The sequence below is a fragment of the Dermacentor variabilis genome, chromosome 4, assembly GCF_050947875.1.
Source record: "Dermacentor variabilis isolate Ectoservices chromosome 4, ASM5094787v1, whole genome shotgun sequence".
Classification (NCBI taxonomy): domain Eukaryota; kingdom Metazoa; phylum Arthropoda; class Arachnida; order Ixodida; family Ixodidae; genus Dermacentor; species Dermacentor variabilis.
In genome coordinates, this window is record NC_134571.1 from 97,614,202 (window position 1) to 97,639,563 (window position 25,362).

The window sequence follows — 25,362 nt, forward strand, 5'->3', positions numbered from 1 at the left end:
GGCCGGAGGTGTTACCTCATATACACCATGTAGCCTACAACTTAAAGAAGGTTGCAGACAGACACGGGGTGCCAGTCGTATTATCTGCTCCACGCAAGCTCGCCCAGCTGTGTCCTCGCATTCTTTCTGAAGGGAGCAAGAAACGTGGTTTTTGCAAAGTGCATGCCTTGCATGTACTTGCAAAGTATGTACATGCATACATGCGCTCATACACATGCCAGTGTGCAAAGATAAGGGCGTATGATGGCAATCATAGAAAAAAGCTGATCGAGAACTCAACTATACACGAACGGACCTGTAGCACGCTCGTCATCCAACGAAAGGTGCACTGACAAGTGTAGACGTAAGTCGTTTTATTGTTTGTCGCTTGCGCCGTTGTAGTATTTTAAAGATGAAGTTGAGGTGCATATAATAACTGGCGTGTTTTTCCACGTCTCTGCATGGGGTGCAGTGGCAGCGGGAGCAGGTGCACCAAACTGCAGGTGTTGAGTCACTGAGCACCTCGCAAGCCTCGGCAGCCTAGTTCGAAAGCTGCATCGGGCAGTCAGCTTCCCCTGGGCGCTTTTGGTGCAGGGCTGGCAACCCATTGCTGCCAGAGGGCACTTTTTGTTTTACTCGTTTGTTTGGTGTACAAGCCTTTGTTATACATCAGTTGAATGGATGGCCTCTGTTAAATTTCCGGCTACTTATTGTTGGGTTCCTTATGAGCCTTGTTGTGTTCCAAATGGCTTTCTTTGCATTTAGGATTCTTTTGGGGAAAACACGCGCAGTGAGACGAAACGCTCTGTCGCTTTTAAAAGGCAACGTGCAGAGATAATTGCACTTAATCTACATAGCACTTTATAACGGCAGCAGAAAGAAAAAGCATGGATGCAATAATTAGGGAATCCATTCACAAATCAAAAAGAATAAGAACATTAAGAAAATTAATCTGGCTTCTAGGAAGTCAGAAAACGCGTGTAAGGATCAGAGGCCGGTGCAAGTACTGCCTTTGTTTTTTCCTAAGCCGATCCTTCTGCGGGTTGATATTTTCCACAGTTGCAGGTGAAATAATTTTGTTTTCGGACCGCTGAAGCACGTTTAGGCCGGTAATCATGCGCGCGTGCTTCTCCACACCAACCCTTGCTGCGCAGTCAACACTTCCAGTTATATTTCTTTTCACTACGTTCGCGCCAAATTCAGCGCATGGGCCTTCCCTGATCTTCCGCTGCCAGATTCACTTACAGCCTTACTGAACCTCGTGCACTTCCTTTCAGCGCATTTATGTCAGCCTCACGTGGGGCTCCTATTCCTCCTTGACTGCTGCAGAACCCTCCCCCCCCCCCCTCGCCTACTTCCTCCCCGTCCATCTCGCCGCGTAGACAGAGATGCTCGCGGCAGCATGCCACTTCTATGGTGAAAAAAACGAAAGCAATTGGAGCATGGGAAGAAAAAGCCCTATCAAAAGGTGCGAAGCAGAATGGATGCAGAAGCGAGAAAATCAGCTCCGTCGCTTATAGAAGTCTAGGAGGCGGTTGCGCGAAAGGAAAAAAAAAAAAAAAGGGAACGCGACAGTGAGCGCAATATGTGATGACGCTCGGAATGCGCGCGACCGGGCGGAACGCACTTTCGCGGCCGCCACAAATAAGACGCAAACGCACAACGCACTCGCGCATCGATGGTGCCGCCGGGCCTTTGTTCTCCCCCGTAGGAAAGAAGCGCTAACCGGCCCGCACCACCGCAGCGGCACGCCACGCCGAAGCTCCCCTTTTCGAGGACGCCTCCCGGTGCCGCCGCCTTTCGTTGTCATCCCCTTCTTCCCGTTATGCCTTGGAGATCGTCTCGCGCGTCTTGTTCTCGCCCTCCCCGCGACCTCGCTGTTCTCCTCAGTCGCGGCTCCGGTCGTTGGATTTGTTTCCTATTCGCTCCGGTTGCGCTCTCTCCGAAGTCTGAAGCGTTTCTCTTCTTTCTGCCGTCGATCGCGCCTTATGTCTTCTCCGCATTACTTCGTTTCCCGAATCTTTGTAGTTGTCTCCCCGATCGCTCCGGCTTCGATGTTGTGTGTGTATAGCTTTTTTTTTCTTTGCCATCTGTTTCTTTCTGCACTCCCTGAGGCCACGCTTTTTGTTCCTTCTGACCCATCGAACCACGATTTGCTTCTCGCATTTTTTTTTTCTCATCGTCACAGGTCTCGCGTCTCTGGTAGCGGAAAAATGAAGAAATGGGAACAAAAAAAAAATGCGGAACGTGATGCCGCAGGGAAGAAGCGCGGCTTGTTTGCGTTATGCTCGGTCGACGTCGACGCGCGCGCACGTATACGCCTCGCGCCAGCGCCTCACCGCTGAAGGGAGAAAAGGGCGACAGGGAGGAAATAGGGGTCGAAGGAAGGGATACTGGAAAGAGAGAGAAACAGGAAAGAAAGAGACGAGAAAGAAAGAAAAAAGTATCAAGATCAGAGTAGCGCGGCGAAGTGAAAAGAGAAGAAGGAAGGGGGGCAGGGCAGACGTGCTACTGCTGCTGCTGCTGCTGTCGGTGACAGCTCTCAACAGCCCCGCGTTCTGACCTCGTCTTCGTATTAACGCCTCCCCTCTCTTCTCCTCAACCTGTGTTGGGGAAGAAAGGGGCTTCTCCTTATGCGTATCTCTCTCTCTCTTTCTTCGTCTCTCCTTATGCTTTCCTCGTCTTTGCCTTTAATCTGAGGTGTCGTCGCCGTTCTTGTGGGAGTAACGCCCATTTGCTGCTTATTCTTTTGTTTCTCGATACCCCCCCTCCCCCCCCCCCCCCCCCCGTCGTGTTCTCTCTGCACTCACTACGGTCGGGATCATGATTGTTTATCTCCTTCTGTTTCTTTCCTTTCTCTCGACTGTCGCTGTGTTCGCGCCATTTCCTTTTTTTTCTTCTTGTGCCCTGCTTGCATTGGGTTCCTCAGAAGAGAATATTCTTACCTCTCCATTTGTCGCTCCCCAGCGTCCTCGCGTTCTCCTCCCTTCCAACGTTCTTCCTCTGCTTTCTTCTATCTTTTTTTCTTTCTTAAGCTGTCGGCAAGATTTTATCTTCCGCCTTCTCAACCCGCGGTAGTGTCAGTATCTTTGAAAATCTTCCCCCTTTGCCGCATTTGTTTTCACCTAGTGCACCGAGATCTTTCCTCTTCCTGGGAACGTGACGTGGCTTCAAGTGTCGCTGCTTCTTAAAATCTTTTTCTTACCCTAGAGGATTTAGGCTCGGTCAGACGTGGACGGAGCTCAGGAGTTTGTGGAATATGAAATGACACGTTGACTCTCAATTGTCCGGTCTTTATGTCGCGCCCTTTCAGCTCTTGTTGGTGCACTTACTTAAAGTGTTCTTTTCTTTCAGATTCGCATTTTCGTTTTTGTTTCTGAGAATGCGTATGTTATAAATTGCCTGGCACATAAAAATTAATTCTGTCTTGACACAAGCTGCAGTACTAAAAACAAGTTAAGAGAGGCTTCAGTGAGTTGATTAGCGTTTAAAAGCTTGCTTAACGTGAACATGGACATTTATCCGTTTTGTTTCCAATAATGGTTAACATCGAAATGATGATGTGAGGCCGCAGCCTTCTCCTCTGCTATAAAGTTTACTTTTAAGCGAAAAAAAAAAATAAAGCGAGAGCAACCTTAATGCGGTGCTTTCGTGCTTGCAATACGTCAGTTCGCAGTTTCAAAATACCGGTTGCCCTTAACGCTGTCTTGGGCTGAGAAGTCTTGAACTTCTACTTCATGACCGCCTGTACGCATGAGAAGGTATTAAGAATAACTTTGCAAAAGCTTATGGCTGTTTGAAGGTGTCTAAAGGATTAAGAATTGAACTAAGAACCATTATATACGAAGTACAGAGTGGAACTATTGCAAAATTGTGCGAAGTAGCGCTAAGTGTTCATACAATGCAGATATACCACCGCACGACCACAAGTAATCAATAACTATTTTAGTCGTGTGAAACACACGTCATGAGGACTTCTTTAACTTTTGATGCCACTCAGCTATGAAAAATGACGCATGAGCCATAACATACGTGCCCAGCAATCTCCTATGACATTATGGAATTATACAGGTGGGTATTGTGTATTTCATTGGAAGAAGAGGTTTGGAGGTATGTAAGTTTTTATTCAGACGCCAGTGTTATTCGAAATAAACTGATGATTTCTATGCTGAAGACCCACGTGACTGATGAGTAAGCACTGTAACTGACGAGACGTGACAAGGACATCTAGTGAAGAACTCGATATATCGGTAGTAACGTATTCAGCCTTCACTTTTTCCTCTGAGCGCGAACGTTGTCGTTCTCAGTGTCTCTAGCATCTCAATACGCTAAATAGAAAACATTCTGAATCGAAAAAGTTTGTTACATAAGGCAATGCGCTTCCTTCTTTGTTTTCTCTACTAAAATGCATAGGAATATTGACGGATTTTTCAGGTATACTTGACAGCGTATACATAGTCTTTTTTGTCTTCCGACAAGGTTGTGTTGTCCCATCGTACACAGAGCAAAGTTCGCATGCAAACAGCACAGCAGCAATAGGAAGAAATGACAGTCATACAAACTTCACGGGTTTATTGTACAAGTCGTGCAGATGCAGTCTCTCAACAAGAGAGGAACATGGCTTACAGAAGCACCTCACATTTGTCACTGGGATCACGTTTCTTTCTTGACCATCCTTTAGGTCAAAGAGTTTTTTTTTTTGCGTCACATTCGCATGCTCTCTTCTTCGTCTTCTTTTTGAGCCTCTGGTTAACCGACCTCACCGCACAATGGTCGAAGTGACCAAGCAAACTCTGCGTACTCGTGGTTAAACTTGCAGTAGTACTTCGCAACGATAGCGTAGTGGAGTGGGGGCATCCTTTTAGCAGTTTTGATTTGGCGAAGTTCGAGAGAAATTTCGAGTTTCTAATGAACGAAAGAAAGAAATGGGGCTGTTTTTGCCGGCTTCCCGATGTCGTTAACGCATAACATCATTGCCAGTAGAAAATGCAATGTTCGTCTGGAATATTGCGTTTGGAAGGATTAGCATGACTTTAATATTACAGTTTTCTGAGGTTTTCTTCAAGTTCTGGGCTGCACAAAAGAATCAAAAAGCGAAAAAAAAAATATAGTGAAAACGCATTGACTTCCCTGCTTCCAGTGTGCTCAGATGAAGTAAACGAGCTTTAGTAAAATATGGACTAGGTAAAAACACTTTTTGCACTGTGATATCCGCTCTATATTTTCCATATGCCTTGGTAACGTCTGGAAGTTTAGTTTAAAGGTGATATTCAGCATTTTAAGTGGCACGAGAAATATAAGAACCCACATCAATCGTCAAAGCGGCTGAAGACACAGCCGGCAAGGATGGGGTGCTACTTTCACTACCGCCAAATTCCGGCTTGTTGAACGGCCTCACCGATTGTGTACTTCTGGCAACGTTGGATTCATGGTTGGGAGGGGGGGGGCATCGATACGCCACTGGAGGTCACCAAGTTTGGCATCGAGTGTCTGACACCCGCCACCAGACGCAGTTCATCAATGGTTCGTTTGCTGTTGGCCGCTCTTTCGGGCAGTAAAGCCAAAGCTAAACATAAGCTCTTTTGCATACATAAATACCGTCAAGCCGCCTCGATGTCAAATCATTTCATGAACGCTATACTCTTCCTGACGCCCGCACAGACGTTGTAGGCGCCACGTACCCAGGGCACATTACTCGGGAGATCTTCAGAATTCTTCCACTGAAGGACGCGGTTATGGAGCCAACCCTTAGCCGATTTCATGTAGATTGCAAGAATCATCTGCTGTGCGCCGAAGGCTAACTGCACCAAACATTACTGAACTAGCTAAGTCTTTACTCGCGTGACGGCCGCTGACTGTACAGTGGATAAACCTTGCGCACAAACTAATCACTCGTTCATAAAACCGAGCAATAGGCATTTTACGCACGTTATTTGTCGGTTTTGTTTACAGTCTGGCGACACACTCGTGGTTCAGGTTTAATTAAATCGCTGTTGATCACTTAGTTCAGGTAGCTCTAGCAGCCTTCAAACCAGCGCTCAAGTAGCGGTCTCTAGACCAGTTGAAGTTGCACCGATGTTAGCCACTGCACACGTGTATTGAGAATTCAGGCTGCCCAGCTAAGGTGCGCGGTAAGACCTACAGGAATCGGCTCTTCCTAAGGAGTCCTTTCAGATGCGGGGCTAGTGTCTCTCTCGGCACCGGTTCAGACTGTTCTTTCTACACCAAAGGGCATCTATATCGCATGGAGCGACGCTGTGCCATTTCCGAGTCCGGCTTTGAGTCACACATCACAGAAGAACCCGCGTTTCTGATGAAAGGTCTCTTGACTTCCGGCGGTACACGAGTCGCCTTTTTCTCGCGTACGTGTTCAGTGTGCAACAAGGTTTTGTGGGAGGGCATCTCGACACCTTTCTCTCGACGGCGCTGGCTGTGCTTCCGATCCAGGGAGGGTCTTGCCACCGTTCAATGTCACGAAGGAAGATTGCAAGGTAGTCCATAACAAGTCACTGTACACGGGTCATATTTCAGTTCGGTATGTGCGCCGGCACAGCAGCGACAACGCAGGGGGACAACCGCTCGCGTCACGTGTCCCCCGCTCAGAGGACCTTGATCTCGACGTCTTCGTCGCTGTCCACGTCCACGGAGCGCCGGTCGTCGTCTTCGTCCCGCGAGGCCCTCATGAGGTGTTCGGCGAGGCTAGCGGCGGCCGTCACCGGCTGGTGTGGGTGAGCGCCGTGACCGTTGGTGGAGCCCGCGGCCGCCGTGGAGGAGGACACGTCGCTCAGGTCCGGGTTCGGGTTGCTCTTCGTCGGCAGGGTCTGCTCCCGGGAGCCTCCGCTGGACAGCAGCTCACGCTCCTTGGAGTTGCGCCACTTCATGCGCCTGTTCTGGAACCAGATCTTCACCTGGAGAGAGGGAATCAAGGAAAGAGATCGGTTAAACAAAGTGCGAAGGAGAAAAGGATAGATTCAGCACAATGAAAACGTACTAGCGTTGAATGTACAGCAGGGATAGCGCGAGACGTAGACGAGGGCAGCAACGCTGGTACTGATAGCGCTATCTCCAGCTCCATACAAGAGTTCAAGAAATAAAGCTGGACAAGGCAGACCTTGTCCCTGTTTCAACTGCTTGTATTTTGATAGAACCGTGTGCGTATATGTCCCGGCTACGTTGAATTTCCCTAACAAAAGAAAAAGAAAGGGTCTACAAAGTGTCGACAGTAAATAAGACAAGGTCACCGTACATGGTGGTTCAAGTGATTCGATGAGAAAACGTTGATTATATCTCTCTATCGCGTCCCTTTTTCATGTTCATTATTCAACCATATCGCATCTTATTCGTACCGTATTTCACGCGCAACTACGTCGACATCGCCTTCTTGAGCGTCGATACTTGGCTGACGCGTTATTCTTTCTTTTTCTTTCTGGAAGTGGGTACAATATAGCCAGATTTCAGACATGCCACACCAGTTTGAAATAGCAAACAAGAACTTGCCTTCAAAAGCACGCAAACTCGACGCGTACGGCGAAAGCGTGGCGCGTCCATGAACATCCGGGATATCGCGCACGCACGTGTAAGTTAGCGCATATGCTGCAGGTGGTGCTAGTAGTAAAATATCACACACTCTACGACTGTTTACTACCAATTTTACTCCTTTTTGATTATATCCTTAATTCCTGACTATTGCTACGTGTTCTCGGCCTGGAGGCGTATCGTTTAGTACAATGTTCATGTTCATAGGACATCTAAAAGTGACCTAACCGACCGTTTCTTTTTTTTCTGGAAGAGGTTACAAGATAGCCTGATCTCAGATATGTCAAACCAGAGCCAAGTAAATAAGGAAGAAATTCTCTTAAAAAAGTCAGCATATAGTAACGCTGCTTTATCCAAATCTATTCATATGCCATCATCTGGACTTATGCTTTATATCCAGCAGAATAACGCCGGCACGGTTCGATACAGCCATAGCCGAATCGAGCCGGCAGTTTCTTTTACTCTAGTGACTTTATTTGCCCTTCACTGTTGGAAAAAATGGGGGATTGCACCGAGCGATTGATTGTACAGAGCTATGGGTGGTACAAGGGCAAGTCACGAATGACTTCAGAGTGCCTGAAGGAGAAAGCTGTCACTCAGGCAAAAAAAAAAAGAACAAATCGATAATTTAATTATGCGATCATTTCAAGGCGAAAGTACTTGCTTTGCCCCGCTATTTTTCGGAAACACATTGCAGTTTAACTATATTTCCACTTCACTCGCTTGAAAAAAAAGAACGGTGGATTTTCACTCAAAGTGGCGGTGGATTTTGACTCAAGTTAGAGCAATATTAGTGGTAATAAGGCTGGCTCATTTTCCCACTCTATTAATTACAGAGGATATTCTTACACGTACGCTTTGATAATTAGCTTTATAGAGGGGCTGCTTTTGCTTCCCCTTCCTTTCTATAATTTCTCTCTCTCCCCGTCTCCCCATTCCTGCCGCCAGCGTCGTCCAACTTTCTTTCAACTTTATGCTCGATAAACATCATTTCGCGAAACATACGGAACCCACTACAACTTCCGGATTGTTGTGCAATGCCACTCTTCGTGCTATAGTAGAGGCCCACCGTGAAAAACAAGGCACAAAGGCACGCATGCCCTGTAGTACACGTGTGCACGGAGCTCTGTGAATCGCAATGTCAAAAACATGGCTTACTCCTGAGTCCTATGTCGCGGGTTCGGTTCTCGGTCGCGGTGGCCGAATTCCGATAGCGGCAGAAGGAAAAGAGGATAGTGTGCAGTGCTTGCGGTGCCCCTTCAAGAACCCCCAGGTGGTCGAAACTGATATAGAAAATCTAACCCCCCACCCCACCCCCCCCACTCACTATGGCGTCACTTATATCCCGCGAACTGCCTCGGGACGTTGAACATTATAACGACTGGAAAAAGTGGTTACAAGCTATCGGCCAAATGGTCGGATGACCGTGGTCTATAATGAAGATACATGCGCCGCGTTCGTTGCGCATAGGCAGAAGTTAGGAACAGTGAACGAGTAAATATAGTCGAGGGAGAGAGCGGGGGAGAGAGAGAAAGCGAAGAGTAGGGGGAGAAGGAGGGCACGAGACACTCAAAGCCAGGCCCCGCGGCTGCAGCCGTCGTCATCATCCCCCGGCGGCTGCCGCTGCGACGGCGTGTTCGCGGACCGCGCGAACTCGTTAATTAAGCGGACCTCCTTCCGAAATGAGCCTCCGCCGACGCCGTAATGCGCGCCTTTAGCGAATTAATATGTCGGAACGCAACGCGAGCGCACAGACGCGCGGTGCTCCCGCGTGGACCCTTCCCCCTGCTCGCGTCCCGTTTTTTTCTTCTTCTTCCCCTCCTTCCCGTTCCGTCGTCGATGTGGCCTCCGCTCCCTTTTCTCTCGCGCCACGTGCGGGAAGAAACCGCCCAGGCGTGGCGCGGTTGCGCAGTCGCGTTTTGCCGGAAAAAACGCGCTCACATGCACGCGACTGACGCCGTTCCGACGGCAATGTGGTGGCGACGGCAATTAGGCCGTCATCACTGCAACCCTATACCCTCCCCACTGGCCTCCTTCCTTCGTGATCTCAATTTTCCCCCTATTCCTCAACCCTTTCGAGTACACCAATGGCTATACGCTGTGTGCTATGCATTATGCCGCCATTTCCGGTTAGTTCTCGGACTCTCACCAGAGTGTCGTTCTTCGTTTCCATACTGACAGTTGGAAAGAGGCTAAAAAAGTGCGCCGAAAATTCGCCGAGCGAAAAGTGACACAGTAAACCTAATCGTGAGCATTCCGTTAACCGTGGTAATTCCATTTAATTAAATGCGAAAACACCCGTGTACTTAGATTTAGGCGCACGTTAAAGAACCCCAGGTGGTCAAAATTGCCGGAGTCCTCCATTACGGCGTGCCTCATAATCAGAAAGTGGTTTTGGCACGTAAAACCCCATAATTTAATTCCATTTAATTGTGCTCAGGGGTGCTACGCAGGATGCCCCGAATTTCTCGCTCGCCTGCATTGCTTGCTCGACGGCAGTGAGTGAACAAAGATGGTGCGCAGCACATGATAGCAGCACACGATAGAATGTCGAAGTAAAGTCGGGCATGCCAACACGAGTAAATCCTACGCATGCCGCGTCCTCGTTTCAAACACAGAAGGCTGTGCAGTGTTACGCACCGGCGCCGCTTATTGTTATCAAGACTATATCGCAATACTGGGACTGTCCCACCCATATACACACGCAAGCCGCTTTCCACGTCTTTCTGGGGCTCAAGATGGGCGTGTCTCCTCTTTCGGATGTAATCTGTCTATCCACCATCTATCGAATGCCAACAGTGCAGACGGGGCGCAATCTCACGCCAACCCTTTCTTTTTTATTGAATACTTTAAATGGTGCCATTTTTTTCTATAACTTACTCGGACAGGTAATGCACTGGGTGGAACAATAAATAAATGACAGAAGGCGCGCACAGTTTGACCACGTGACTTCTCCGTTTTCAGCTGCCCATGAGGTAATGCTATGGTTCTTAGAATATGCTCGTATATTCTAGGTACTATAGTAATGCCCAAGTCAGGCTAACCTAAGAATGAATCTGGATAAGCCAATGAAACTGGAGACGTATTAGGAGTTGAGTTTTGTGTCTTGATACTATTAGCTCATTCACCTGAGGGTGTCGCCAGAGCTCGCGGAAATCCCCAACTTTGCAAAACTCGGGCCTTCCTTCATAGCATCCCAGGTATTTACCTTAACAGCGTAAGTACGATTTCCTGCTTACGGAATTTTGGGCAGAGCTAACAGAGAATATCTGCGCTCGTCTAAGAGTTAAGGGGCTGATATACCCACCGGACATGGTCAAGCAACAGAAAGTCGCTTTCATTCCACGAAGCATTCCTCAATGAGGAGAATGAAACAGAATTGTATTGAATTCCTGGAAAGTTCATCCCGTCTCTGAAAGTCGTTCCGTTGTACTGCGAGCCGCAGTATCGTCTTAGAACTTCTGCAAAGAAAACTGTATATGTATATGCGTGAATAAAATTTGCCACTCACGCAACGATCTCAGTATTGAACCGTAATTATTGAACCGTATTGAACCGTCTCCGCGCACGTTATTATCGAGATCGGCTGGCCGTGAAGAGTGGGTGATAGGAAAGAAACAAAAAAGAAAAGATCGAGCCAAATAAGTTCTTACGTTAGACTGGCCACGGCCTCATTAGGTTAACACCAAACTGTGTACAACAAGTTCTTTTGCTGATAAGTACTGAAATTATGGTGACTGCCGAATGTACAATATCTTTATAGACCTACTACAAAAATCAGAAAATTTGCCAATCAGGAAACAAACTTGAAGGATTAAGTTTACAGCTGTGCAACTACACAACTAAAGCACTTCTCCAAACTTTGTGAGCTTTCTCTGCTAGAGCGCTGAAAGTCTAATAATCACCTAAAGAACAACAACGACCACGATATAACATACTGGGGAGTCGGGATAGGGGGTAATGACATGCTGTTCGCAGTAATTGAGTCAGGTGAATGCGAATCACTGGAATTTGGAGATATTTTGTTTGCACAGTATGATTCGGCGTATCCATATAAACAGTCCCATTGAGAAAGTGCTGGCGTGTCCCGCGCACTTTCCATTTCCTGCTGTTGCCCAAAAGAAGGCCTGGTCGTCGCGATACGGTATTATACGTGTACTGTCATTATTATTTTCTTTTTTTATGCACTGCAGTACCGCAAACTGGTGCGTATGACACACCTACTTACTAGGTATGAGAAGTCGATCTCACATCTGTATATAGCTGTCACCTGACATCTGTGTTGTTGCGTATGAGTAGACGCACTGAATAAGTGCGTATGAGTAGATGGCCGGGGGCAAGTCAGCGTCTACCTTCGGAGTGAGTGTCACGTTAGGGTTAGAAAAAGTCAACCTTTAGAAAAGCCTGGCGGTTCTACGCGTTCTAGAGACCGTTGCGCAATGCCTACAAATGTCTACAACACCCAAAGCCCGTCACGAATTTCTGACGTTCTTCGGTAATTTCGCTAAAGCCATCTGCGCAGACGTTCATCAAGACAAGAGTTCAAACCTTCTAGTTTCTGAAAGTGTTGTAATTTCTGTGACAACATTCGCCGAACAATGATGAATGCAAAGGGGCTAAGAGCACCAAAATCAAGTCGTGGCTTTAATACTGAATGCACTTGCTCCACTCGGAATACTTAAAACAAGCCCTTGGAAGCAGCCAGCTTGCTTGTTTTCCGTATTTCTCTAGATTTTTTCTTATACGAATAAATGGCTTGTCGATGTAACTTTTCTGTCGATACATCTATTTCTTCTCTGCAACGCAATAGCTACACATCACAAATGCAATGCATCCTTCGTTCTAACGCGTTGGCTTTTTCGCACGCCTCCGCTGACACGCCGCGAAGCAGCCTCAAAAGGAACAGCGAAGAACGACCGCGTGCTTTCCAAGGGCCGAGCTCCCAAAGCTCCTCATACCTAACCATGAATAATACATGCCGCGCCTCGGAGATAAAGCCCAAACACAAAACTAGCTCGCGCTGCCGCCGCTGCCACATCTTCGAGAGCAACGCGCATTCGCTCCTCCGCGCGCGCGTACACACACGCACGCCAAATACGAGATCCCGATTCTCTCGCCGCGACTGAGGGCGCCTTTTCCGAATTTCATATCGGAGTCAACTCGCCAAGTAGCTCAGCACCGCGTTTAGATGCCCGGAAAGAAGAAAAGGAGAAAAACAACAAGAAAGCGTGACGGCGTCGCAGGCACATCAGCGGCAGGCGCCCATTGCACATCGAGGAATAAACAAGGCACACAAAAGGCGACTCTCTTTATGAAGCGGACTACGAAAACGGCACGGCAAGAGTATAGTATGTGCGGTCGGTCCCTCTACCACTGGGGTCTTCTGCTTCGTAGCACGCTCTTGTTTTCGTTTATGCGCCACGTGCGTCGCCGCTGCTGCTTTTTCTCTCGCCCCTCGTATGCAGGCAGGAACGCCGGGCAGAAGGAAGCTGCATCTAGCAGACGAGGACGCGGGCAGGAGAGAGAGAGCGAGAGAGAGAGAGAGTGAGGTAGTGGGCGCAGCGTTTTCGTTTGCCTGGCTAACCGCGTAGTGTTTCTTTGCTTTTTGCCTCTTCCGGGCGCCAGGTTCAAGACGCGAGGCTGCTCTCGCTCGGTTGGGTGTTTCCTGCGGAGGCAGGCAGCCGCGACGCTCCCGCTTGAATGCGCCCTCGTAAGCGACGACAACGTCGACGACGACGACGACGGCTGGCCCGAAGTCGTTGATTCGTTCCTCTCTCGCTTTGTCGGTCGCTCGCAAGCGGCGGCGCCGACAGTCAGCCAGCGTGGCCGCGCGTGTGTATATGACGCACTCAATGGAAGAGGGGGGGCACGTGGGGGTGGCCGCGGCCGGGCGCCGGTTAAGGGGGCGACCGCCGGTGAATTATTCATGCAGCTGAGGCAATTCGCGCGATGCCGCGGCCACGTCGAGCCGAGCCGAGCCGAGCGAGAGGCGTTAGCGCAACCCGACGTACTGGGACGACTGTGCGAAGCAGGCGACGCCGGTGACGCCAGCCTTTCACCCCCCCCCCCCCCTCGAGTTCGCGCGCCAGCTACCCGAGAACACGAGGGGCCACGCCGCTGTCGTCAGGTTATTGGCTCTTTCTCGCCGAAATCCTTCTCTTTGCCGACATACGCGCACTGTTTCTTTTTACCACTGGGCGCCAAGTGGCCCCTTCTTGCTTGCCTGTCTTGCTGTCATGCAGGCTTCCTCGGTCATCGGATGCGAAAGAACGCGCCGCGGTGCTTGGAAAGAATAGGCAACAGCGCGCATCTAAGCCTCTCGGCCCGAGCGATACACGGGGGAATAGAACTGACTTCTCCTCTAGAAGGGCGCTGAAGGAATAATTCGAAGAGCTGGGCTACTCAAGAGCCCCGCAGTTAAGAGGAACCTTAAATTCGGGGGTTCCTCTGAATACATGGAAAATGAGAAATCGTTTTTCTCGGCAACCATTGCACCGAACTTGATTAGGTTTGCTGCATTGAAAAGAAAAAGAGTCACAATATAGTGACCATCGACAGCAAATTTTTGATTTATGCCGTAAATGTTTTAGTAAGAATTGTTGGAAATCACAAATTCTCAGAAAGCGATACTATCAAATTTTCAACTATGTAACTCCGCAATGAAAAACGATATCACAGCTCTGTAAAGTGGATCTAATGGTACACCCTCAGCAATCGATGTATATTATGCATAGCTCTCCAATAGAGTAACAACACGTGAACAGAAGGTCTGCAGAACCCTTTTAAACAATGCAACAAGTTGACGTAAGATATAAATTGATATTTTAAATTTGTCCGCTTTCGATGCTCTAACGGATGCAGTTCACAGATCTGCGATATCTGTTTATGGTGCAAAGCTACGAATTTGTAAACATTGTGCTTCAATTTCTTGAAGCTCACTAATTTTCGAAAATTGCTTTTAAAAAATTAGAGCTCGAAATCAAAAGTTCGCTTCAATAGTCATTATAACTTAACTTTCTCACTCAAATGCAACAAATCTCACTAAAATCGGACCAGTGGTTATCTCAGAAAAGTGGTTCTGCGTGTTACGTGCATTTGAATAGGTGGTATCTGAGTTGGGTCCGAGCTTAAGCTTCCTCTTAACACAGCTTTGAGGATGTAAACAATCAGGACTAAAATTGTTCGGTGCACTGGTAAATAGAACCAGCTTGATGACGGGCAGCGCTGACTGCTCGGAGACATGCATTTACCGGGTGTTTTTAGGAAGACAGGTAGCAATATCCAAAAACAGCCTTTTTTAAATGAAAGGACGGTTCCTTCGGAAACATGGCGTTAGGTGTGGTGACCAAAGGGTGGCGGGTGATACAACGTAATTATTCAGTAATTCACCAATAATTAGGTTTTACACCCTTAATTGCAGCGGACTCATCGTAATTGCTCATTGTAACGGTCCCACCGCTCAAATTGAAAGTTTATAAGTTAATTGTATAATTTTCGCTGATTAGCGACAAACTACAGCGTATTAGCCCTCCTTCCATGGTTGCCACAGCTCACGGCATGTCTCCGAAAGAACCGTCCGTTTATTTTAAAACGGCTATTTTTAAAGAGAGAGAGAGAGAGAGAGAGAGAGAGAGAGAGAGAGAGGAGAGAGAGAGAGAAAGTGAGGGAGGGAGGGAGGGAGGGAGGGAGGGAGAGTTATATGAGAAAGCCAGGGAGGTTAACCAGGCTGAGCACGGCAGGCTACCCTGCACTGGGGAAGGGAGAAAGGGGAGTGAAAGAGGAGAAGGAAGAAAGGAGTTCAGAGTGTCCACTGTTACACACACAAGCGTTCATCGCAGAGTCACTCACAGGTGGTCATACGGGCTGGTGCATTTCAAGAAACCCACCAGCGCCTTTGCGGCCTTGCACATAGCATACGCTCGAGGCCACGGGCCCAAAATCTTCTCTTCTGTGGCCCATCCTTTCCGTCAAACTGTGGCATTAATCTGGACTCCCGCACATGCGGGCCTTACTGGAAACGAGGCGGTTCATGTCAGTGCCCGAGGATTTACAGTCCGGGCTCAGGCATCAGATGTGTCGGACCTCGCCACGGAGGAGGCGCCGTTTACAGCGCGGGATCGGCTTATTGCCTACCACGACATCTGCACACACTACCGATTAGACCGTTTAACCTTTCCGCCACTCATGGGCAAATTCCCGCGCAGGTGTGAAGTTCTGTGGCGACAGCTGCAGACTCGCACCTTTCCGTCCCCTTACCTCCTCCACCGCATTCATCCCTCCATTCACCTTTCTCGCTCTTGTATATTCGGTCTCTCCCAAATCAGACTTAACCCACATCATGTGGGGGTGCCCTAAGCACCCCCTTCGCCCTTTCCTCAAGCAATTAATATCTAGTGAGGAGCAGTGGGAGGCTGCCTTGCGCAGCTCGAGGCCCGACATTCAGGAGGCCATCCTGGAGTGGGCTGAGAGGATAGAGGAGGCCTACTCCAAGTAGTTGCACTACAGAGGGTGGAAAGTTCCGATCTTGTCAATGTTACGACGGGGCTGACGTTGAACTTCCTGCAGACTGACATCGACGGAATGACTACTGCCCAAGTAGAGCTGGTTAAAGTCGAAGAACCTTCTGTATAAATGTGAACTCGATCGGAGTATGAATCATGCAGTCGATATAGAGCGGCTTGATACAGGGCACAAGTTGACAAGTCGGACTTCTTTCAACTCCTGAAATGGAAGGCCGCACTTGTGGCTGCCGGAGTCATCACAAAGGACAAGGTGATCTTGCTGCAGGAGTGAAATCGGATGGAAGAAAGGATCGGTACAAGGGTACAATGCCCGAAAAGGTTGCCTCTGGTCTACTTTCCGTGAGAGAAGCAAGGCGTTCAGACTGGAGTCGGTAAAGGTGACGGATATGATGTCTAAGGGTGTCTATGACGATATACGTACTGATGGGGTGTTCCCTGGCGATGGCAATTGTTGCGGCTGTTTAAGCGCATCGTGGTAGACCCAGACGTGTTCTAAGCGCTTGAACTTGCATGCTCTTAAGCACACTGAGATTTGTCTTCCGGGCGCTTGACAGCATCGGAGTGCTGTGGCGCAAGAAACCCACGAAGAGCGCCTTGTATAGTTGAAGCATAGAACACACCGATGGTCCTCATGCTTATCCAGCAATGGCTTAGAAAAGGTGACTGATTGAGAGGAGTCTCTTCTTTACGTAGAATACATGGGGGATACAGGAAAGGTGGCGGTTGACAATGATCCATAAAAATCTATGGGTTCTATTGTACAAGATAGGCTGGCCATTAATAGGTACCAGGTATCCCGTCACCGATTTTCGCGTGAAGGCGACTAATGCACACTTTTCTGTTGAAATTCCGAGGCCTTGTCTCTGAAGATAAGTAGACGGCATCGTTGCAGCCTCTTGCAACCTTGCGCGAACCTGCATGGAGACGAGTCACTCCTAAAGCATAGATGCAGATGTCATCAGCGTAAATTGACAGACTGACCGACTGTGGCAGGAATTCTGCCAGCCCAATCTAAGTCAGATTGAACAAAACCGGGCTCAAAACACCACCTTGTGGAACTTCACGGCTGGCGTAGTGGTCGGTAGTTCGACAATCATCGGTGAGTATAAAGAAGGGAGCTATTTTTAAACATTACTAAGAGTCTCCGTAGAAACACACAATATATGTATTAGGGAGTGCGCAATGGTTGTCTCTATTACACACCTGGCAGTATTCCTTCTTTATCTCTATGCTTTATTGTCTGCCCTGCGCCCTTGCTCGCCGTTAAATACTGGGGACATCTTTCATTAAATGGTCGTTAAACAAAAACCTTTAAAAACTATAATGGCGCATAACTTTTTTTCAGAAATCTTACCCTTCTGTCAGAAACAGACATAGGCAAAATAATAAGAAATATACTAAGGAACGATAGTTTATGCAGTGGTTTATAAGTAGCATTGAATGCTTAGCTACCCTTCTTCGCACTCTAACCATATCAGCCGTAGACTCTTCCGAGTTAACTTCAAGAAAATCTCCGCAGTCCCTTTGGTTTCGCCGCGTTTTCTTTTTTTTTCTCCGGCTGAGGATGACAGTCTGTACCAGTGTCACAGGATTCTCTTTACCGACCAGGGAAGAGGGCATTCAGAAAAATCGAGCACAGAATGTGTTTAACGCGTTTCTGCGCTTCGTGAGGACATGGGGACTAACTGACCTATAGAAAGTTGTCGTGTTTAACGTAGCTAAAGGAAAGGTCGGAGTGCCTAGAGTGATAACTTAGAGAATATCGCGCATATGTTCAGTCCCCCCTGCCCCCCCCCCCTTTTTTTTTCTATTTCAGCTCATCTTTCCTTCTGTCACCTTCAATTACCTTTAGGCACTTATCATAGCACATGGTATAACCATTCAGACTACAACTAATGACCTCGTCATTCTCTCTCATTTGTCCGTTTCATCTTCCTCCCTTTTGCATTATTCTGCACATAAATAATGCAACTGAAACCTAGGATTGAAAACCTACTGAAACTATCTGCCGATTACCATAATCCTATATGGTCACATGGTTATTTACGTGAACTTGCTCGCTTTCATACGAGATTCAACGTGATCATATAAAATTATGCACATAGGGCGTATCAGGTATGCGGGTTTTTGGAATAGGAGGGAGAAGTAGGCATCCCTAAAAGAGGCATCAGCTGGTTTAACGTAGCTAAAGGAAAGGTCGGAGTGCCTAGAGTGATAACTTAGAGAATAAATACGTTTGAGGTCCGCCCACCACGATAAACCTTCTATTAACTGGGCGTAAAGTTAAGCACAATGTCACGTGGCCTTTACAATCGCATTTTGTATTACTCCCTGTCGCTGACCGTATACAGTGACCGCTTAGTGACAGACATCCGAACAAATGCCATTATTTAGCGCAAAACAAATTTCGGGCGTTCCAAGAAGCAAGCCTTCATCGGCTGCTCATGAAACACGCCTAACGGTGGACCTTAAGGAAAGTGCTGCATGCAAAATATTTCCGCAGTCCTAAACTAGAATTTTTTTCATACATCGCGCAAAACGTTTTCGGAACACTGCACCGTAACCCACATTATTATTACCCTCAAAACGCATTACGTACACGAACATGCAGATGTGTGGAACAGGAGATCGCGACGGCGCTCGCATTATTCCCCGTTAAATATGGAAATTAGGTCTCTTCGGAGGCGATATATATATAGTACAAACGCGAACGGAGAATACCGCTACCTATGGCACATTTATCGGCGTCATAATCATAAAGCTAGGCTTTTGCATAACGGAAATGGTCCTTCCGATCTCAGCCACGTACACCAGAATGTGCCCCCGAGCGGAAACGCATTTGGCGCGGCAATATTGCCGAGATCACCGAGAAAATGGGCGCCGATATCGACTCTTGGCCTTTCGAGCGTCTCGCACGAAATGACGAGCATTCCTTCACGCTTCCGCGGTCAAAGCGGTTGTCGGGCGCTCCAAGAATATTCAAGGTGGAGTAGAGTGTTCAAATATGAAGCGGAAATATTTCTAGCATTTAGCGACGACTGTAGCCGTGTTTTCATTGGGAAAGGCCTTACTCCTAAATTAGACAAAGTAGGCTGCTGTTGTTGCTGCTGCAGCTGATGATGGTGGTGATAGCCGTGCAAACTTATTTGGACGTTTGCAACAGCTGCGTGACTGCGTTTTGCTACAGGACGTTCTTAACTCGCGAGAACCATCACCGCAAAGGCCGGTGCATGATGTCGGCGTGCCGTACTAGGTAGAATCACGTGACGGCGGCTAACTGCGTCCCTCACAGAGGGAGCAAGCTGGGAACAAACATTTGTCTCAAAACTGCGCTGTTGTTATGTTTTCCCACATTTAGCGTCGTTAATTACCACATTATTTGTCCTTCCATATAGGCGTCTATGGACGTGTGTGGCTATATCGGCCGGATGTACTCGTCTATATGAACGTGACCAATAACAATTAACCGTTCTGGTCTACCAATGTCGGACGTCTCTCACTAAAGCCGGCTTAATCTTTCCCAAACAATGACACGATAAGGAACAACGATTAGTATTGTGAGAGGCGGCAAATAATCGTGGTTTATACTATTTCAAATGTAACGGCTCCTCTTTACTCGAAGTGTTACTATGACGAAGCCTTTCAGCGTGACCTTTCCGGACGGCACTAAATCTGTGGATGGCTATCTTGAACCGCGAACTCACGATGCTAACTAACCGATACTTTCTGATAAAATATTTCCCCAAGTCTGGTGCTATACGCCACCCCCTCAGGCCGATGTCTTGCGAGTTATCAACTTTCCATGCGGGTTCGTGCACGGGTTCAGCTTGACCTGAAGGTTATTATGGTGTTCTTTATTTTATATATATTTTTTTGTTTCTTGATTTGTTTCATGATCCCCATCACTGACTCGTACCCCTGCTTAGGCCAATGAGCCATTACTTGTTATTAAATTTCATTGTCTCTTTCATTTGGTGCAACCAGCATTTGTATATCAAGTCTTTTTCATTGCAGGTTTAAGGCAGGCTAATTGCTTCAATTGTTTCTATTACCACTTGAGTCTGTCCAAAATTATCTACATGCCACGAACAGTGCTGCTTCAACCCATTAGGAGACCTCGGCATAACAAGGGAGAAATTCGGCTCAACGTCACATATTCGTTTTGCTCTGCATAAATAAGGAGTACGAATGCGTTAATTCTCAGAAAAGCCCATATAAATTTAACCTCCTATTGCGTAAACCTTGGCAAAGAAACGCTTTCTTCAACCTATACTTATTTAAAGCATACATTTCTGACAACAGTTATGCAACGACATGTGCCAACAATATGTGGCAAATGATATTACTACAATCAATACAAATGTTACATGTGTCATTGTAGACACTAAATTAAGTAATATATGTACACATAGGGTTCGTAAACCACACAGATACGATGAAGAAAATAGATATTGTACACCGATATGTTATGGGTAAATATATGTTTATTTTACGACAGAGTTACAGTATGTCCATGATCTCAGAACTTTTTCATTTCTGTCATATGGACGATGAGAAAGCTGAACCTAAATACCACGTTTTATTGCTGTAATGGCTGAGAAACGTTTGCAGGCAATATTTGAGCAAAACGCTTGAACGAAAAATTCGGACGCAGACGCAGGGAATAGAAGAGGACGAACGCTGGTACGCGGGATGATAAGGCACGAGTTTTCGCACGGAAGTTAATAAACTAACTAACTAACACTATTGTGGACCCTAGTTGCTTGGCACTATACATCCGTGCCATCCGTGAAGGAATGCGTCAAGGCGGTGCCGCTATTGAAATCGCTCTCGACACCAAGGCACTAAATCTGTAAACTTCATAATTAACCTCTTCACAAGGCGTGAAAATTTTCGGAAACTGAACCTCGCAAGAAAACAAAAGAAGAACAAAAGCCCGCGCGTCTCCTTTCCGCGCGAAGCGCCCCAAATAGGGGCGATGAAAGAAGGAGGCCCGCAATAATCGTCTCAAGGGCCGGATTTCACCTCGAAGCAGCTGACGCCCCGCTTTCGCCATGCAGCTTAACCAAGCGCGTTGTAATGAGTTCGGGAAGCGATCGAGAGAATGCGAGAGTCGGGGCGATGATGAAGGCTTTTCTTCCACGGCCGGATCTCGCCGCGGAGTGACGCTGAGGGAACGCTCGAGCACGCTCGATCGCTCCCTTCGAAGAGAAATTCGGGCGCTATTCATCCTTTGGTTATATGTACACACGGCGAGCTGTATTATATATACTTGTTACGCAAGGCACATCAACGCGACGCAAGCTGTTGATGGCGGCGGTACCGCATATACAGAGCGCCGCAAAACACCATATAACGGGAAACGTCGATGGCGCCTCGCGTCAGGAAGCTCGTGTCGCGGCTCGCTATACACACAGTATGCAGATAGGAAGAGACGCCGATATAAGCGTTTAATTCATGGCTCCCGCGGACGCGAACTGCTCAGCAGAGCGTGCGTGAGGTTCGGGCGACGCAGCTAGTATATATTAGCGCGTCGAGAGGTTGCAGCTGCTGCGGCAGTGAACGGTTGGTTAGGTTTGAGCAACGCACCATGATTGCCTCGCGGGCGCGTATCGCTCGAGACGCTGTTATCTGTGATCGCTGGCTGGACGAAAGACTCTTCACTGTGCGCAACGAAGCGTCCTCCCTCCCCGCCCCCTTTCAGTTTTTATTTAGGCTACCTCGGGAGCCATTTTGTTGGTTTGACGCCGGCGCGCACGCGCGAGAAAAAAGAAATGTCTTACAGTGACTTGCGGCGGTATACTTGGTTAGTGTGGTGAGAGCGATCGGTTTTCATTGTAGCGTGTCGTACCGAAACAGCCCTCGTGACGTCGAGTCGCTTTTTAATCGCACGTGTTTCACCGACGTTCATACAGAGTCAATATTTATCCATAGCGGAGATTGCATTTATCCTTTCCAGAGATGCTTTTTATATGTCGTTGCGATTTGGCGAAACAAAATCTAGCGTTTTCGTACTGGCAGTAAAACTCCGGACATATATATCAATACATAAACAATAAATATTACTTATTGCACACAATGAATAAAATAAATAAATTACAAAGATGAAGTAACCGAGTTTTGAGGCAGTTCTCGTACAATTTCTGCAATATAATTATGTTTGGGCGACGCGCATTCTGCACTGCATGTCGACAGAACTGTGTAGTGTCAGGTTCCCAGTGCAATCGCCGTAGCCACAAATTGTATAGAACTTGTTGTACGTACTGTAACGTTCATGAGAGCCATCACCTTCATATATATACACACACACACATGATGCCTGCACTGCGACGCCCCCCTTACCCCCTCCCCCCCCAAAAAAAAAGAGATCTTTTAGACTCCACCTTCTGAGAAACTCGCAATACGTTCGTATTCTGTGAAGCCATTTGGATATTTTAACGATTAGGCACTGAGGGAAAGCAGAGCACGTCCCAGTTATAACACAGTGGACATAATTTCAATAAGTAGCGTGTATGTGCTTCGGAACACACGGTCATGTGTATCTGTAGTTTAGCGGCTATGACGTCCTGCTGCTTAGTACGTGAGAGTGGGTACGTTTGCGAACTGTGGTTGCCGCATTCCGAGATGGGCGGAATGCAACAGCTCCTCGGCATGAAGGGCGGAAGGTGCAGGAAGCGAGGCGATTGCTGTTTAGAGCACAAGTAAAGTCAAGGTTATTCAAAATGCATGGTGGCGTAAGCTGTGCATGACAGCAACATCTTACAGCAAGAGTACCCAGAGTTTAAGTTTCAGGTATGAACCGAAATCAGTTGGAATTTGTTCACCTGCAGCAAGCACAACAATCTGCTGTAAAATTTTATAGATGAAGGTGTAGAGAGAGACAGAAACATAGATAGACATGGCTGACCACTTCGCGTGGACAGATGCTGATGCGCCATGGAACGTTCCTGGCTTCGCATGGTAAACGATGAACGGCGCTGCTCCTACACAAGCCAGCAACTCGAACTGTATAATACTCCAGCGACGTGATCCGCGTGGTACGAGGAAGCGAAGTACAAAGCAGAGCGTTCCTTTAGGAATTCAACAATTGACTATTAGTCGCTTCACCACAGAATAAACTACGGTACGTTAATCGATTCTGTTTGCGCACAAGGCAGGACGGCCTCTAGCGACGAACTTTATTCCCTCCCGCGGGAGGTGTTTCGGTGACGCCGCATTTAGCGAAATCATTTCGCGCTAATTAGAGGGCAGCGCAGCGCACAGTTTGTCACTCAACAGGATTTAAGCTCTTACGACACCCTGCAGACGAGGCGCGCGAAATTTTCGCCTGCCTGCAAAGTGGCCGCCAACGCGTGCCAGAAGCAAACGCCTCGACGCCAAAATCGCGCCACCGAGGGCACTTAATCATCATTACGTATCGGTGATAAATATGAAATGATCGCCATTAGGGGCTGATACTTTCCGAGATGCTGAAGAGAGAAAGAAAGATAATAGAGGGGCTGTAATCGAGCTCACAGCTGAGGTAACATTAGTGTGTCTCATTTCGCGGGCTCTCTTCCATTCTTTCTTTTTTTATTGCTTTCGTGGGTTCATATCGCTGTAATGATGACGACTTGTTCGCCGCGCTATAAATGCCAGTTTGCGTGCATGCTGCAACAGCGCGCTTGAGGGTGCATGCGTGAGAAAGGCCGAAGCGTGCTCCCAACCGTGTTGCGTCACCCTGTATACGCGCAGTCAGTGTGCTTCGGGAGGCATCCTTTATCGCGCCTTCCAATCTCCCAGCATGCAAGGTATCTCGAAACCTCCTTTTGGAAACCTGTTGGGCCCCATTTAGGTCGAGGCGGTCAGCCACAAGTGAAGTGACTGGGTCCACTATTCATCTAACGGTTAAAAATCTGTTGAGATAACGTTAATAAAGGATGACAGAAGAAGACAGCGTCATTTCAGCTGACACTTGCTCGGTTTACAAGTGTGGCTACACACATTACCGCAGTTCCTTAATTGTGGTAGCACGAGGCTAGCAGCGAAGTTATTGCACGTGCTTCTTACATTGAAATGATTATACCTTCACTATGCATGTGTGAGAAACAGCAAACCTTTGAAAAACAGAATCGGCATCGTCTCTTATTTCAAGCTCCACGGAAGGGGTGGACAGCGATGACTTTAAAAAACAAGCGCGTGTTGTAGAGCGATAACATCTGCAAAAATTCATATAACACTCAGCGCATAAGCAATGGCCAATGTGCGCTCAAAATTCGGAAGGCACACCCATAACAAATAAAGATAACATGCGCACTTTGTTCACGGACTGCTATAGGTGTGATCCGAAGGTTGCCAGAATCCCGCTGCCTTGCCTCAAAGAAGAGTAATATACGCCACTCCGCTGCTGGAGGTTGTGGCTAGTAAAGGCAGGTATAAAACGTAGAATGAGAAGACATAATTTTTTTAGGAGAGTGAGTTTATTCATGAAAACTTTTATAGAAAACGGTGCTCAAGAAGATCGAGACCCTGCCCCAACAAGCACTCACTGGACGCCGCTGTTGTAAGCAAAGAACGTAGTTAAGGACTCTGGGTTTTGATGCCGGTTAGAGATACCATAAATATGCGTTTTGCTCGCGGTAAAGAAACTAAGTTCGAGATTTATATGTTTCGAAGAGTGTTGCCGGGGGTGGTTTGTCAGTTGCAATTACGAGGATGGCTATAACAGTCAAGCGAGCCCGCGGTACGGGTACGCCAGGCACCAAGATGATGTTACTCACAGCGTAAAACACACAACAAATGGGTGACATAAATAATTAAAAGAAAAACTGTAAAAAGAATGAAGAAATGCCGATGCTTCCGGTCGTCATGGTTATTCGGGACCAGGATGTTCTGGTCAAGGTTGCCCCCGTGAAAAAGAGATAACATCCACAATATCACAAACGAAACGTACACGGCGACATTGTCCTCAGGGCACGTACGTGCTTCTTTGCGCTCAAAATACTAGACTCTGGGCAAACAAACATTTCTCAACTTGTTTTGCGCACAGTAAAAAAAATGAATAAAGAAGAAAGAATACAGCGCACGAGATTTCGAGGGTAGTGCAGCGATAGTCTGGCGAGATGGTGTGCGTTGCTCAATAGGGGACGACGTAAGTGCAATCGGTTGGGGCAACGTGACGCAAGAAAATTAGGCTGCATACGTGCAGAGTGCGGTCGAGATTTTATGGACTCTTCAGGAAGGCATTACCCACCTTCGGGTTTAACGTTTCAAGCTATACTCGGCGGCGTATATAGCTTTATATACGAGGCGCACGGGACGGCCGAGGATAGCGAAATAAGTTATA

General features: G+C 47.6%; 1 protein-coding gene across 1 annotated transcript in view; it reads right to left on the reverse strand.

The window, feature by feature from the left end:
- Positions 1-4,401: 4,401 nt before the first annotated feature.
- Dbx (homeobox protein Dbx) overlaps positions 4,402-25,362 on the reverse strand; it is an 85,003-nt gene continuing 64,042 nt past the window's right edge. Inside the window, exon 5 of the mRNA XM_075689917.1 lies at positions 4,402-6,887. Within this exon, the coding sequence (XP_075546032.1) occupies positions 6,579-6,887 (309 nt within the window). The 3' untranslated portion in view covers positions 4,402-6,578. The remainder of the gene's footprint in view (positions 6,888-25,362) is intronic.